Source organism: Camarhynchus parvulus, chromosome 1, assembly GCF_901933205.1.
Source record: "Camarhynchus parvulus chromosome 1, STF_HiC, whole genome shotgun sequence".
NCBI lineage: Eukaryota > Metazoa > Chordata > Aves > Passeriformes > Thraupidae > Camarhynchus > Camarhynchus parvulus.
The window spans coordinates 20,086,591-20,102,955 of record NC_044571.1 but is presented as its reverse complement, the minus strand read 5'-3'; the positions used below and the strand labels follow the sequence as shown (position 1 = coordinate 20,102,955).

Below are 16,365 nucleotides of genomic sequence, written 5' to 3'. Positions count from 1 at the left end.
AGAAAAAGGAAGGAAATTAAATAACTCCAGAGTTTAGAAAGGCACATTAAGACCCAGTTACATGCAAAATGAGGGAACTAACAACCAAGTGGGTTGGCAGAAATGTCCAAATTTATAATCAAGATAACATTCCTAATCTCAGGAATTAGGGCACTGGCTATAAAGTTGCTGATTTGAGTTTTGGATATATTTGGATCCTAAGCAGTGATGAGGGTATCTTAGTGCAACTCTCTGACAACAGAAACAAGTAGGAAAACAAACATTTAAAAAAAACTTTCGCAAAATGATACTGGCCAAATGATTTGTGTCATGTGATATTGGTATGTTTTTAAAGATAGAGAAGAAAATGCTGGAATGCCCAAATTTTGGTAATGCTAATGATTTGATCAGCTTCTAGGATGAACTAATGCCACAATGTTTCCTGTAACTGCATTTGCAGAGATTACAATTCAGTCTACACCAGCCTAACCATGGAAAGGTTCACTGCAATGTTAAGTTCATCTTTTTATTTACTAATTAATTAACGAGCAAACAGTGAACTGAAGTAAATGTTAACTTATGAGTTTTCTGCAGTAGAAGGCAAGTCATGACTTGTGATGTCTATATACGAACTATATTTTTCACTTGATTGATTCTTTCTTTTATCTTCAAGAAGAGGAAGATGATAAATTGAACAAGGAAGAGTCTCAATGTCACCCAGTCCCCACCCACTTCTGCAATGGTAGGAATGACATCTGCCCTAGGATTATCTTACCTAGTTGATATTTGCTTCTTTCCTGTTACATGTTCTGTGGGCTTTTATAGGGTTTGGATGATAGGTGAGATTAAATGTGGAGCTGCACAGGGTGTTCAGACTTGTGTGTAACTGAAGCTGCAGCCTTGCAGGCACAGCTAGAGCTTAGTATGTGTTGCCAGCTGTAGCCACACCTACAGTCCTACAGAGAAATTTGTCATGCTCTCCTTCCAGAAAGACTCTTAGCCATAGGCCCTCTTAAAGGAAGAGATATTGGGCAGAACTTCCTGTGGCTTTTCACATGGATCTCTTGAGACCTTGAAATCTTTCAACATGTATCACATTTGAGTCAAAGCATTCCAGACCTTGACTGGACCTCCACTGATGTACCTTTCAGCTCAACAAAACAGAACAAAGAATGGGGACAGATTCTGATAACAACTCTATTCAAACAAATTTGGAGTCAATTGTATTACAAATCTTCCATGCTAATGGAAATTAGAATAATTTTTGCAAGCAACAGAGTTTTTAAAAGCAATATGTATAGTGCACAAATCCAGATGAATGGTAGGTTTTCTACTTCATTGGTAGCACACCTGGTCTCTCTGTATAGAGAAAAGGAGCTGAAACAAAAATGAAGGCCATCTATTTCATTTGAAGGGAATTATATTTTGTTAACAGCACGAGGAAATTCAGGTTTTTTCACAGAGTGTACAGGACCTGTGGTTTCAAATATGTTTAAGTTAGCCCTTGCCTACAGAGTTTTCATTTCAAGTTAATTGGAATATCTTGACATCCACACGAACCATTTAACCTGCTCTTGACTTCATTCTTTTTCTGAGCTTTTCCCACACAAGAAGAATGAATATCTGACTTAGTTACTTTAGGAGTTAAACAGTAAACACCTTGTACCTAGAAAATAAAAGCATTAATTCAACTCTATTGCATTTCTGAGTTAACAGTTAGCTAGCAAAATACATTGAAACCTGAGTATCAGAGATTTTTCCTGCTCAATGTGTTTGCTACTAATAATCATGGAACTTTGGGAATTAGAAATGCACACCTAATTTAATTTTTTTTCACACTTTTGAATATCTTTTTTTGTAAATAAATTAAGACTTCATGAATGACAATGACTGGAACAAAATTTTTATGTGATAGTATTTGAATAAAAAGTTAAAGTACTTAGAAAAAAAAAATTGTGAGACATGATTCTATGTACTGTGACATTTTGTGAAAGTTAACACTTTGGGGGAAATACTGTCAGGCACATAACAGAGTGAAGGAAACATTAAGTGGACATAATTTGTCATTTACCAACTATGATAAAATTTCTGGTTTTATCCTTAAAATTCATAATCACCTGTAGTAAGAGAAATACCAAATAAACAGTTGAGGTCTAGTGTACTAGTCTTCAAGGATTTCATTTTCTTTACATGAAAGTATCAGTCAGTAGCCAAGAACTACATAAGGAATTTTTCAAATTTCGACCAATACTATCTGCAGTCAAAAAAGCTGCAATGAAAAGGAAACAGTGTTGACCTACATGTGATCTAAAGAAGAAAAGCTTTTACCTTTCCTTCTTTGATTTTGGTTCCAATTATTTGCCGTCTTTGCTGGATTATTTCAATGAGTTGGTCACATTCTTCCATCAGCTTGGTTTCTTGGCGGGATGCATTTACCTACAAAGCAAAACCTTATGATTAGCAAAACCTTTTTTTGACATTTTCCTTTCCCATTTTCAAATTTAAAAACTTCATTTTCTAAAATACTGGGTTTGGCATTATTTTTCTCCTTACTGTGTATAATCTGTGTTATTTTCATTCTCCTCTTTTGGATTTTGCAAAGTACTGATTGAGTACTGCATGAGTACTGCAATGTATTGTTTGCAGGAGGCAGGACTTGCAAATAAATAATCAGGTGTTTCTAATTCAAGTGAGGCAAGTCTGGTTTGGTGAGTATTGAGTGGTGTCAGCTCTAACCCACACCAATGAGAAGTAAGGTCTCCTCAGGAGCTGTTTCACACATCATGGTTTGCAGCCATACAAAGCACTGCAGTGAACACCAGCATGTTCAAGGGCACAAATACTGGATCAGAGTCCATCTGGTGCAGCATCCCCTCTCACTGCTGCTGGTGCCAGCATCTGATAATAAAGAATGTCAGGAGGAAAGAAGTTCCAACACATATGATGACTCCCATGAATGCTTTCTCATCCTCCAACCCTTTGTAGTTTGGTCTTCTTGAACCAGACATAATTTATACACCATTACTAATATTCAGAAGAATTAAATAAGATGGATTTATTTAGTTTCTCCTTCAAATCCTGGAAACCTTAGGAATCTGCATCATTCTACAGAAATGAGCACCAAAGCTTAACTCACATTGAAGTGAATAACTGGGTCCTTTTGGGAGGATTTGAAACTATCTCCTTCCAGCTGCATTTAATGATCCAAAGTCCTTTCACTGGAAAGGGCAGTGAACTACTGATATCATATATATCCACATATTGGTTCCTTAGAGATTCAAATGATCAAATATCCACGTGACAATACCAAGATGTGTGTTGACTGTCTTAATTATTCCTGCTTTACCTCAGCAACAAATCAGATAAAAAATAATGTGCTCATGTAGTTTTCTAGAGTATAAATACATGAGAAAATGAAATCTTTTTAGTCCAAACCTCCTCACAAATATTAGCTTTCTGTAGCAAGTGCTGACTTTTGTTAAAAAAAGAGGAAAAAAAAAGGAAGAAAACTTGTAATAGGGAAGTTTGGGTTCTCAGATGAATATGTTCTGTTTCTGAAGGAGACTGATTTTTTCAGTGCAAAGTCAACATTCTATATACAACCAGAAGAAAGTACTTCCCTTCCAGCAGTTGCATGTTTAGCTTACATATATGTGTAAAGACTCAGAAAAAAAGGTAAAAAGTTCTAATCATGTCTAGAATTAAAAAAAAAAAAGAAAGAACTTATTTCAGAGTGATGTTTCCATTTGCGCTTTGCTAAAAGAGGGTAAGAAAGTAAAGCAGCTTTCAGCCCTGGCTAATTGCCTCCACAGCCATGTCACCTTTCCACTGGGATAATGAGTCAGTGGTGAACAACAGCAGGGATTACTTTCAGGTGACAAGTAACTATATTGCACTCCTTCATTGTTTTTTCAGTCTGATGAACCCCATGATTCTGCATCAGTATTCTTTTCTTTCCTTCCAACAGTGTGTTTAAACATGCATTTACCTGTAAGCACATTACAGCTCATTAAGCTTAAGCAAATGCTTATGTATCTAAATTTGGACCAGAACCAATTTTACAAATAACCTTCTTATGTGAAATACACAGTATCCTCCAGGCAAAGAGAGGACTTGTTTACAAAGACCTGTTTCATCAAGGTTTTGGATTACCTTTCTGAAATCTTCATAAAGTTAAAAGACATCAAGATTACAAAAAGAGAATACATTTGTTTTTGGAAGGGGTCAGATGTGACTGCAAGTGCTGGTGAAGCTGTAGAAGGCATTCCTATTATGCTGGTTTAGGTGCCCATGGTTCTGCTCACATTTGCTGTTCGCTTTGCCTGGCTTCTCACCACAGTGCATGAGGAGAGAGAGCACAAAACCGCCTGCCCAAAGCCTCCAGCAGTGCCACTGTCTCTCCACTGATAACCTAGAAAAGTTAGTCAATGTGCACTGTCCCTCCTATTCCCTCTGTTCCTGCTGTCCCAGTACCTCAGCTGCATCACACATCTTGCTTTGGCATGAAAATCTGCAGAGCTGCTTTCAACAAGCTGTACCATGCACTGGTTTCCCAGTCCTGACTTCAGGTTCACATCTGGACTGAAATTCCACTGAAGATCAGGGAAGCCTACACAGGCTCAGCCTGGGGCAGTGATCACATCCACTGCATGTGGGCACAGCTCCTGTGTCAATACCAAGGTTGGCCCATGCCACAGCCAACTTCAGCACTTAATTACAGGAACACTTCTGGCACTTCATTATGGTAACACTTGATGGGATTTTTGAGTAGCTTCTACTCAAAGTGTTACTTCTAGCACCACTTACATCACCAATTTGCTTTGTCAAGAAGATCTAATTAATTTTTGGGATAACTGTCATGAAGCATAAAGTTACAGGAAGGTTAAGTCAACATTGTTTCATTTAATACTCTGGTTGATTTGAATAATAATGTATTAATTGGATCTTAACCTAAAAAGCTCTAGACTAAGAAAAACAAAATGCTTGGGAAAAAATCTCTGGATTTCTTAATGCAATGACTGCAGACTTCTCTTTTTCTTTGAAATCTGAAAAGTATACTCTTTTTTAAACACCATTTGAAGACATTTCCAACTTTATAGCTTGGACAAGCTTGTTAAAAATGAAAATAATATTCTAAAATTATATGATACGTCTGAGCTTTATAGGAAAAAAATCCCTCAACATTTAATCAAGGGGCTTTTCTTAAGCTGAAATGCTCCTTAATCATATTTTCAGCCCCCAAAGCCTCTGATTCAATAATAAATTTATAATTGAGCACATGCCTAATTTTAAGTGCACTACACTAGCTGTGGCCCTAAAGGGACTATTTGTGAGATTACCATTAAATATTATTTACTTGTGTGTTCTTGAGGAGTCATGTGTCAGACCAAAGAGCCACAGGGATGGACCAGGGCTCCAATGTACAGGTGCTGCAAAAGTAACAGAATGAGGCTTTTCCTTCTGCTTGAGTCCTTTGACAAACAGCGACCTTGACAATAACTTCCAGCTGGGCTGGCCAAGGAATGTGAGTTCTGTCTGGTGAAAATAGTTGAGGTTTTACATTCTACATTTTTTCCACATTAAAAAACAAGCCCTCTTTCCAAGGAGTTTGTTAAAAGAGACTGATAGCTGCCTTATAAAGTCTGGTGACTGTGTCACACACTTTGTGAAAGTCTACAAATCATAGAGAGAGCTGATTTCAGTCTGGGCTCCCTCCACCCATGATGAAGCTTGATTCTTTAATCTGAGGTATTTGTTGTCTGAGAGTTTATGCTAGACTTGGTGACACTTTTCTATGGAAAATTTCACTATTAATACAATTAGTTTTGGCATCAACCTTACATATCCATGTTCAGAAATACTTTGAACCTAAAGCTTTCTGTTTTATTGGTATCATTTTTATAAATTCCTCTTCCATGCCAGTTAAAATTGACTAGGAGGTCTTATGATTTAGCAAGAACTATGACATCTACAAAGGAGAAGGACAAATTCTAGTTCTCCTGATTTTGTGAGGCATTTATTCCTATTTCTGTAACACACACAGATCTCAAATAGTTTACTGAAAAAAATCCAACAACCTTACAAATTCCAGATTTCTTTCCAGGTTTTCCAGACGTATGGATAGGGACTGTTGCCCTTTGCCTCAGGAAGTAGGTGTAGTTAAAAAAAGAAGACAAATGGGGGTTCCTCAGATGTCTGTCAGGGAGCTGGAAACAAGAAGCCCTCTCAGCCCAAAGGGGAGAGCAGGCCAGCTGTTCCCAGCTCCACAAGCTGAGAACTGATTTGGAAAGTGTTCTGCTCTCTGTGGAGGCTTCCTAGGCTTTCATCTTCAGAGACCTGAGATAAATTGCAGCTTAGCTCATAAGAAAATGAATGTGGTGGTTTCAAAGTCCCCAGCAGATGTTTGGGAAATCACAAAACTACAGAATGGCTAGAGATTTGAGGTTACAGTGGAGCTTCTATGGTTAATTTAAAAGCAAACAGAATTAGAGGGCCAGATTCATACCCATGAAAACTTCCTCAACTAATATAATGAACCAAAGGATTTTTTTAGTGTCTCAGAAGAATTTTCCTTGCAATAGCAAAACTCTTCCTCTGAGATTCCTTATAGGTGAGGCAATTCTCCCCACAAATGGAAATCTTCATGTGTCCTTTTGGCAAACAATCTCTAAATGATGAGCAAAATAAGACATCTTAAATAAGAGGGGGTCTGCTTTTTAAGGCTATGCTCTCTGTGATAAATTTATCAAAATCATAGCAATTTTTATTTCCTAGTCATCAATTGATTATGCAAAACAGAAGAAAGTAGGTTGTAGAAAGAGTCTGGTCTTTGGAAATTGAGGTGTAAATTTGAGTTTCAGCATCATGATTTAAAAATGGTTTCAATTTCTTAAAAAATAAATTCTTTGCAGCTGTGGCTGTACAGGTAAAGAAGAGGTATGAATTTTTCTGTATGTGTTTGAGTTGATAGTTATAGAATGACTATATACTATGGACACAGAATGACTATATACTCACAATAATTACTGGATACTCAAAAGAAGACAAAAAAATCAGAAAAGTAAATTGAATTATTCCACTCAAAACCTGTTGCATCATTGCCACATACTTCACTTTAGATTTGAGCCTGAATTTCTTCTTGCACCAAACCCAGAAACTGAGATTAAAAAAAACATAGTATTTTTACATATAATGGCCAGTACCTATTTGCTCTAGGAAAACTTTCTTCATTGCCATGGAGATGTAGAACACATTTTCTTGGATTAGTGTCTAGTCCCTAGATGAATTAAAGGATTATACTCTTCTAAAGAGAGAGGCCTGTTTATTTTACTCCATGTTGTAAAGTGAGTAACTTTTCTTCATAGAACCAGAATACATTGAAGTATTATTCTAACATCATCAAAGGATAATTATTAATGCAGATTTATGAAAAAATTTCTTCCCTTTCTTTTTACGGCCATGAGAGTAACGGATTCAAACTTCTTTAATTTCATATCCCTGTTTGATGTTATGGGTTGTTCAATTTAGTCTTCTACAGAGCACAAGCAGAACTCTTGGAAAATAACTTTTTCAGGTTTTCCCTAGTCTAAGCATAAATCTGATTTTATCTGTGATGACAAACCATGCCTTTGGAAATATGTGATATTAATCAGCTTGCCATCTGAGTATAAATTTTTTAGTTTGAAATGGTGCAAAAAAAAAAAAAAGGTCATCTTCCATTTCAAGTGTGCCAGAGGCTTTGTTTTTGTTTGCATTCCACATCTATCTCTAACCAGGAGACCTGTGTTTGTGTTTAGAGGCAGTCTCAGAGCAGGTTAAACAAAGGTCAGTGCTAAAATATTCCATCTTACTCTGGCTGCGTAGGAATTCTGTGAATGAAGGATCGATTAGGCCAGGAGAGCTAAACCACTTTGGCTCCAGCAGATAAGACTATCTGCCCCAATCCTGACTAAAAGTAAACCTTTCTTAGAAGATTGAAGTATTCATTTTACTTACTAAAATATTGTTTTGGAGTTTTTTGTCCCACTGTGCTTTGAAGCACATTGGTGAAAAGCTAACCAGCAAGACACCTAGAAGTCCTCTAGCGACATTTACAATCTCATTCTAAAACAAAAAAATCCCAGAATTTCATGGGGAAAAAATAATTATAGGAATCTCATTATTTTTACTCTTTTCTTTTTACTCTTTATGTTAGATCTTTCTTTAAAACTAAATAATGAAAATATTTTTAATTGAACAATATTTAATTATTTATTGTTTTTTGTTTTTCAGATGCTGACATGACGCCTTTGTTCCATATTGAGCAAAATATTCCACTTCATGTGCTTCACGTAGGATAGAAAAACAAAAACTATCAAATAATCACTGAAGTTCAAAGGACTGCCCATCCTTTCATGATGTTGAAACCAGTGCACTTGGAAACAATAGTTCAATACTTAAAACTGTCACCCAGGATCCAGGGTCTTTAGCTTAGTGTTTAACATGCTCATGAGAGGACCAGTGCCTTTGGTCTCCCTGCTGCTCTAGCTGCTCTTTAGCTGTTATGTTAGGCAGAAGAAGGAGGAATTTAAGAGTATTTTGTTCCCATAATGATAAATGACTCAGAATGTTCCATTAATTGACAACATTTTGACTGAAAAGTTACAGCCTCTGATAGCAGGCACAAAATATTACCTGCTGCATTAATTTACCAGTTATTAGTGAACTAAGCTCCAGTTACTAGGCTAAGGTCAAAGTCTTGCAAGAATATCAGTCTATCAAAAATCTGAACATCTGGATATGAGAGAAAGGGAGAGGTGGAGCAAATCAGGACTGGCCATCTTAGCAAGCAGTGAAAAACTCTGCTATTAGTTTATATATAATCTGTCTGACCTCTTACCATAATTACAACTCCAATTTACAGAAGGAACAAAACAACTGTAGGTGCAATAACATATTCCAGCTCATGCTTAATCTGTACATAAAATGCATTCATAAATGCTGCAGTTTCATATTTGAATAGGACCAACTATACATTTAATTAGTAATTTTTGAAATAATTTTAATAATTCTTTAGGGAAATAGTATTTGACTACTAGGTTACAGCTTACTAGGCATGCAACTTAGGACATCCTTGAATGAATATTCTGTATCACCATATGCTATGCAGCACGTTTTGTCAGTTTTTATTTCTGAAGTTTGTCTTTTCTGATGCTATATAAATTCAAGACACTGACTAAAGCTTACCTGAGATTTCCATTGAATGAAATCAACTTTTATGAGAGTGGAATTAAAAGTAAAATGAAAGTAATTAGAAGTCAAAATAGATTATGCCACATATTTAGTCAAAATAATGTTAATAGAGAAAGTCTCTTGTACCTTCTTTCATTAGAAACTGTCTTAGAAAAAACAAATGCTGTAAACTCCATCTTAAGGTTTTATGCATGTGATCAGGTTTGCTATTAGTATCTTACTGAGAGTGAGAACTCCTAATTTCCTTCAAATCATATTTTTCTGTCTATTTCAAAAATAAAAAAATACCATTTACTTTTAGCATTTAAATATAGCAAATAAATGTAGCTGCTGAACAAGCATCTTCACAAAAATGGAAGACAGTGGGGCAGAGGAAAAAGTAAATTTCTGTGGATTTCCTTTCCAAGTTATCACACATATTCCACAGTGATGGTAAACACTTATCTAACTCATTGCTCCTTTCCTAGGAAAAAATCCCCAGCAAAGTAGATTCCTTATTCCAAAGACTTGGTATTACTCTGAAGGCCATTCACTGCAGTTCAGACACCAGGATTTACATACAGGCTTTCTAACTAAATTTTCCTATTGAGAACCTCTCAGTTTACTTGAGTTTTGACAAAAATAATCCCAAATCTCAAGGAGTGAGTACCATGAAAATGTGTGAAAACAGAGTACTCACGGTTTTTTATAGTGACAGACAAAGCCTCTTTATTTTTCAAGGGTCCTTTGAGAATTGTATTGACAGCTGAGTTTTGATTTTGCTGTCTCTCAAGGAACAGAAATGCCATGCAAAAATTGATGGAGACATTTTGCTGCAAAATTTGAAGAAGCTATCTTGTCACTGAAGTCTTACTAGAAACTCAAAATTCCATTATTATTATATTTTCCTCTTTGGATCATTTCTTTTTTATCAGCCATGCAAAAAAATAGCAACAGCAAGATTTTTTAGGTGCTGCCATCTTCTCTTCATTGGTTTTGCACTACTGCTTTACACTGAAGTGTAAAATGCATGTGATAAGTGTGAGTGCTGAGTATCTGTGCCAGTGAAATAAAGGTTCTTTCAATGAACCACTTTTTATTCAGGTGATTATATAACATGACTATAAAAAACACCATTTGACACTCACAAACCCAGTTTTGACTGGGAACTTTACACTGAAATTTTGCCTGCAGCAAATCTTTAGAAGTCAGCTAGAAATGGAGCATTTCTATTACATACAAAGAGCAAAGGATGCAGCTCTTTGAGGGTTACACAACCAGAGGAAAACGCCTCCTCTTTATGCAACCCAAAATTATTTTACAGTGTTGTCCAGAATCTGCTTCCTATGACGTTTGGTGAATTCAAAACAAAACAAAACAAGCAGAAAGACTGAGATACAGATGCTATAAAGTTGTCTGCAAGCAAAACCTATTTCCTTTCTCCTCCCCCCTAGATAATTGCTCCAATTTCTCCTCCAGCTGAGTTCAGATTATGTTTCTGTCTAACAGATGAAAAGCTTTATGGTATTGACGATATAACAGACATTTAATCATGCATTTCCTAAAAGAAATGAGAAAAAAAATCCAAAAACAAAACTCAAGTTGCTTAGAAACAAAGTAACTGGCATAAGAGGCTCATGCCCAAATTTGTCCCTTATGTTGATGAATGCCATGGTCTAAAAGACTTCTCCAGAAACCTCACACAGTCGTGGAGTGGAAATTATGACAAAGAAGCAAATTTTCTGTGTCACAGCACCTTGTCATTGAGAGAAACCTGTAGGGGGAGAACCTAAATGCTGACAGCATTATATCCTCCCCTAATTCAACTAAGAAGGGGCTAAATCCTGAGCAGAGGCCCAGCCAGCAGAGCAGAGCAGGCTGCAGCCCCCGTCACCTGGCATGTGGCAGGTGTGCCCAGGAGGGTGGCAGTGCTGCAGTGCTCACAGCAGGGCCGCACAGTGCGAAAGGCCACGCTGACCCCGGGACACCTGGAGGGGGGCTGGGGTGGCCACAGGGGCGCTGCCACCCAGGGATTCATCCTGGGCCTGTCAATCCCAATTTTACAACACTGTTTTTGGAAGACTTGTACAAGGCCCCTGCAGAAAATTGAAAGATAAAATTATCCAAGACAGTTTTTAACGCTCTTAAAAAAGGTTTCTACAGATCCTATCAGAAGTGTGAATGCAGTGAACTAGGACTACAAAGAAATACATCTCCAAGTAGCAGTCATTCCTATTCCATTCTCTCATTTTGTGGAGAGAGCTCTGTTTTATCCCATGATAAATGATCAGTTTATCATTTTATGCAGCCCACCCTGGTGTGCCAGGGGAGGCAGCCACAGGTGCCTTCCCTGCACAGAGTGAGCAGTACAGCTGCCCTGGGCCAGGGGGTGCTCTGCAGAAAGCAGCCAGGCCAGAAGTATGAGGTTGAGCATTTGCCATGGGCTCTAAGGAAGGAAAAAAAAAAGCTTCGCTGATTACCAGCCTTCTGGGTTTTCTGCAAAACCAAGTAATGACAGACAGGATTACAGAGGAAGGGAGAATGGAAAGACAGAAAAATTAGTGTAAAATGAAAAACATGTTAGAGATGTGTCTGAAAGATGAGTAGAACAAGTGTGTCAGCGTGCTCCTAAACAAACGGAAAGATTTGGGACAGAGAAGAGTGTTATAGTCTCAAGCAATCACATTTCAGGGCGTGGGTCCCTTTGAGAAAAGGGAATTTTAAAAATTGTTGCCATAAGCAAATAAATTAATCCATGTTAGGCATGAAAGCAGGCATTCAGACACTAAAATTGTTATTATTATAAAATGCTTAATATTGTATCTTAAAGCAGTAAAGAATAAAGGTTGGCTTGGTTTATTCACAAAGATTTTCTTGCTGTTATGACCAGAATCACCCATAGGAATGCAAGACTGGATGTGAACTTCTTGAGGCTCCCAAGATCAGGTTGTCCATCAGGATAAATCCTGTCATAAATCGATAACGTCCATCTAAAAATTGGCAAGATTTATGTCTCTATTGCTGTGATGAGAGGCCAAACCAGATACCCCTCCCCAGTGGCTGGAAGGTCTCCATCTTCCAGATTATCAACATCACTGATCCCTCCTTGTGCACTTGTGGGGGAAAAAATGAAAATAAGTGTTTCAGAAAGGAATAAGCATGAGTTTTAAAACATAGAGAGATTGGGATTTGGCCTTTGCTCTGGATGACAGTACAGCTGGGAAGGATGCATGGCTAGATCTCTGCCATAAAGCTGGTTCCTGGGAAGCCCACTGACTGCTCACTTGAGCTGACACAGTGGCTTTGTGACAACATTCGGTTTGGCTGGTGAGGATCAATTTATTCAAAACACACAGAGCCTGTTTTCCATTCATTTTTAGACACATCAGCTTTTGCTCCATATCAAACCAAAAAAGACATTCCTTTTTCATTTTTCATGTAACATTGAATTTTTTGGCTTATGACATGATAAAGGCTTAAAAAATATTACTGTTTATAGCTACAAATAAATGTTAGTGAGCATGACATTTAAAAGTTTATCTATATCAGAATAAAGTCTTGGAAATTTTAATACAAGGAATAATAATAATAATTTCCTTTCCTTCCTTGTTTTTCAAAGTTCAAACTATATCTGAAACCGAAAGCTTATTTCCTTTTTTTTAAAACCAGTTTTAAAGCCCCCAAAATCTAAATCAAAATTATTTCAAATTAGGTAAGGAAAATCAAAGTAGGTAACAAAAGTCTTTAAATTTACTACCTATATTTTTATATGTTTACAAACAATGTACAATGTATTTTACATTATTACCTGTAATAAATCTAATAATGAAAAAGAAAGCATTTGCTGTAAAACTAGCTTCCTTTTCAGTTTCAACATTTCAGTGGGTTCATATGTCAAAACTAATACAGTAATTGGAAACTTTTCCCAATATTTTGTAATTTTAAATTTGCATTGTTAATGTTTTAGCCAATATATTGTTTCATTTAATTTTTAATTTGGATTCCTGTGTTGGGTTGTGTTTCTCTCATGAACAACCAAGAAGAGAAAAAAGTATTGACTTTTCAAAAATCTATCTAAGTCACATTTTCTCCAATGCTGGAGATATGCACATCATATCTGAAATTTTCACAGGGCTCTGAGAAACAGAGGTAACTTCAAAGTTTACTTCCCCATCCCCACTTGCCCAATTTCCAGCACGGCCGAGGTCCAAGGTTTTGACTGAAGCTCATTTCTTAATATTTAGCTAATTTAAATGCTAATTAGACTAATTTGATGAATAAAACATGGTAGGAATTCATTAACAACTATGTTGCGATTGCTTTATGTCTACAGAGAAATTTTCTAAACCAGGACTCCAGGGACAGTAGAGCATCTGTTACCGGCTGAACAAGTTGGATTCTTGTAACACTAATCTTAGAGCTGGTAAAATACTGCAGAACTGCAGAGAAGACTGAGGAGCAATTTTAAGTTTTTCAGCTCTAGCACATCTTGGACACAGGCCACCAGTGAAGAAGAGGCTTTATGCTGTCCTGAAGCCATCTGCTTCAGGGGATTTGCTCGGAGCTTTAGATGCAGAGGAACAAATTGTGCCTTATCTCGGTCTCTCTACACCCACCAATGCCATTCCAGCTGTTCTGCCTGGTGATATTGGTGCCTAAATAAAGGAATTAAGCCATTCACCTAATGTCTCATACTGTGGGTAGACTTTTATGGTTTTATGGACCTCTGTGAAGCTGGAGAGGCTCCACAGAAGTGGAGCAGCTACAAACATAGATAAGATAGTCTCTTTGGAAGAACAGGGGGGTTGCTTGGCTTTGGTTGGTTGGTTGGCTTGGTTCTTGAGTTTGTTTCCTTTTTTTTTGTTATGGTTTTGTTTCGTTTGCTTTGTTTTTTTGGGTCAACTTTTTTTCACCTTTTCTAGGGGGGGAAAGTATAGGTTCAGATCCCATCCTGCTGAAGATTTTTTGATTATCAGAGTGGAATATGTAAGTGAAGCAACTAAAAGGCCTGTAAGAACCTGTCTTCTTTGGAAGATAAATATATTTCATGTCGGACATTTGAGTACAGAAATGTATTTAGGTAGTTAATTCTGACTAAAAAAAAAAAGAAAAGAAAATAAAACCAGTGTTAAACAGAAACCTAAATGAGGTTGGGAATCTGGGTGTTCCTATTTTTTGCCTTCATTTTGCACCTGTAAATATTTCTCTATCTCATAAAGGACCCAGAAAGACAAATGTTACAGGTAATAAGTGATGTGTTCAAGGATAGTAGCAGTGGAGGCCATAGCAACACACCATAACTAAAACAGGACAGAAAGGAATTTAAATGAGGTTATCTGTATTGAGAACACCCCTTATCAGTGAAAAAGCTTTAAGTCAGTTTACCATTATTCAAATTAATTTCTTCACTTGTTTGTTTGGTTTTATTTATTTTTGTTGAGGTTTTGTTTGGTTTTTTTTTGTTTAAATGTTTGCTCCTGGATGCTAGAAATGAATGTAATTAAGTTTATAAGAATTTCTAATGGAGGCCATACTCACTTCTACATGTTGACAGGTCTGAATGAGTTTTGCCAGAAGAGTTTCCAGTTCAGTGTTCCTCTTAATAAGGTTGGTGAGGTTACTCTCCAAATTTTGCTGTAAAAATAAAAGAAAAAAATAACATTTCAAAGATTTTAATACTTTGGTGAATATCAGAAAAATCGAATTACACAGATATGAACATGAGATTTTCATATTGATATGTTCCATTACATGTTTGATTAGATTAGATGCCTTGTCTGTGCAAGACAAGAGAGCAAAAAAGTTCAAGAAAAGAGTGAATTCTGGAAAATAGTTTTTCTAAGGACCTAATAATAATTAGATTAAGCAATTAGTTTTATTCAAGAGGAAAAAAAATGAGTAAGGAGAAGACCAGAAAAGGCAAGAACATTTCTCCAAAATAAATATTTATTTTAACTGAGAACATTTTTTGACTCCTTATTTCCTGCTTTCAATTTAAATCTAAATTTAAAACCCTGCTGCTAACTGAGGTCTCAGAACTGGTCAGCACTCTCTTCTTAGGATTTGAAATGCTAGAGAGATTTTGGTCTATTTAATTTTATTCCCTAGCTCAGCAGAGTTACCCTTTTTAATAAATAATTCAAAAGAAAAGCATTCTTTCTATGGATAAGAATGAAATACCTGCTCACAAACTCTGCCTTCACTAACTGTTCTTAAGAGAGAACTTGTGGCATATTTCTGTGTTTATCAACTGATTATGGCTGCCATAAATATCTGCAGCTGTGGTGGAGCAAAGTCCTTTCCAGCTCACAGATCTGAGGCTGCATCCTGGCTCCCTGCAATTGCATGGGAGATTGAGATCTAACAACAAATGTTTCAGCCTCCCTTCTCCTCCCTGTATCCACAGGAGGGGAACCCAAGCACAAGGGGCAGGTCTGTGACAGCTCTGACCCACTCCCTGGAGTTACTGAACAGGAATACCAGAAGTGAGTCCTCTGCTTTTCTCCTGACAAGGCCTGCAAGTGTCTCTGCACAACTTCCATTAATTTCAACCCTCCTCATCTTTTATTAATGACCTTCTTTTCTTCACACTACTACTTTCCCTCTGGTGTATCTATTCTATCATTTCAGTCCCTGCAGCTACCATTAACTTACCTGACTTGTATAATCCTCCCCCAACTCCCACCTCCATACCCACATTTAGAGGTGTGTGTGTGTGTGTGTGTGTGTGTGTGTGTGTGTGTGTGTGTGTGTGTGTGTGTGTTTTCTGGTGTTGTTATTCCCTGCCTATTTCATGCTGTTTAAAACACCTTGTTCTTTGCCCTCACTTTCTGCAGCCATGCAGCTCCCTTCCCATTTTCGCATGTGGCTACAAACAAATGAAAATGGCAGTATTGAATTGCTGAATGATACACACTTTGGCATGTACCAGAGCTGATGCTGTAAGCACTGGAGAGGCAGTCAGTTCTGTTCCACTGAGGAAAACACAACATTTTGGTGGCTTTTATGTGTATGACCCTTCCAAGAAGCATGATGGGTGCTCGAAGTACATAATTTTGGCATTTTCTTCCCAGCAGAGCCATGCATGTTGTGTACAACAAGCTCTGGCTGTAAAAATACCTTCTACGCTACATTTATTTCATAGCCCATTAAAACAAAGAGTAACAAGAGCAGGCA

The 16,365-nt window shown here is 37.1% G+C and overlaps 1 protein-coding gene across 3 annotated transcripts in view; it reads right to left on the bottom strand.

Annotated features, from left to right (window-relative positions):
• The window catches only part of MID1 (midline 1), a 244,596-nt gene that overhangs the window by 33,170 nt on the left and 195,061 nt on the right, over positions 1-16,365 (bottom strand). For all 3 annotated transcript variants that reach the window (XM_030946856.1, XM_030946771.1, XM_030946690.1), the window contains exons 3-4: positions 14,728-14,823; positions 2,308-2,415 (exon numbers count right to left, since the gene is read on the bottom strand). In XM_030946856.1, coding sequence (XP_030802716.1) covers positions 2,308-2,415; positions 14,728-14,823 — 204 coding nt within the window. The remainder of the gene's footprint in view (positions 1-2,307; positions 2,416-14,727; positions 14,824-16,365) is intronic.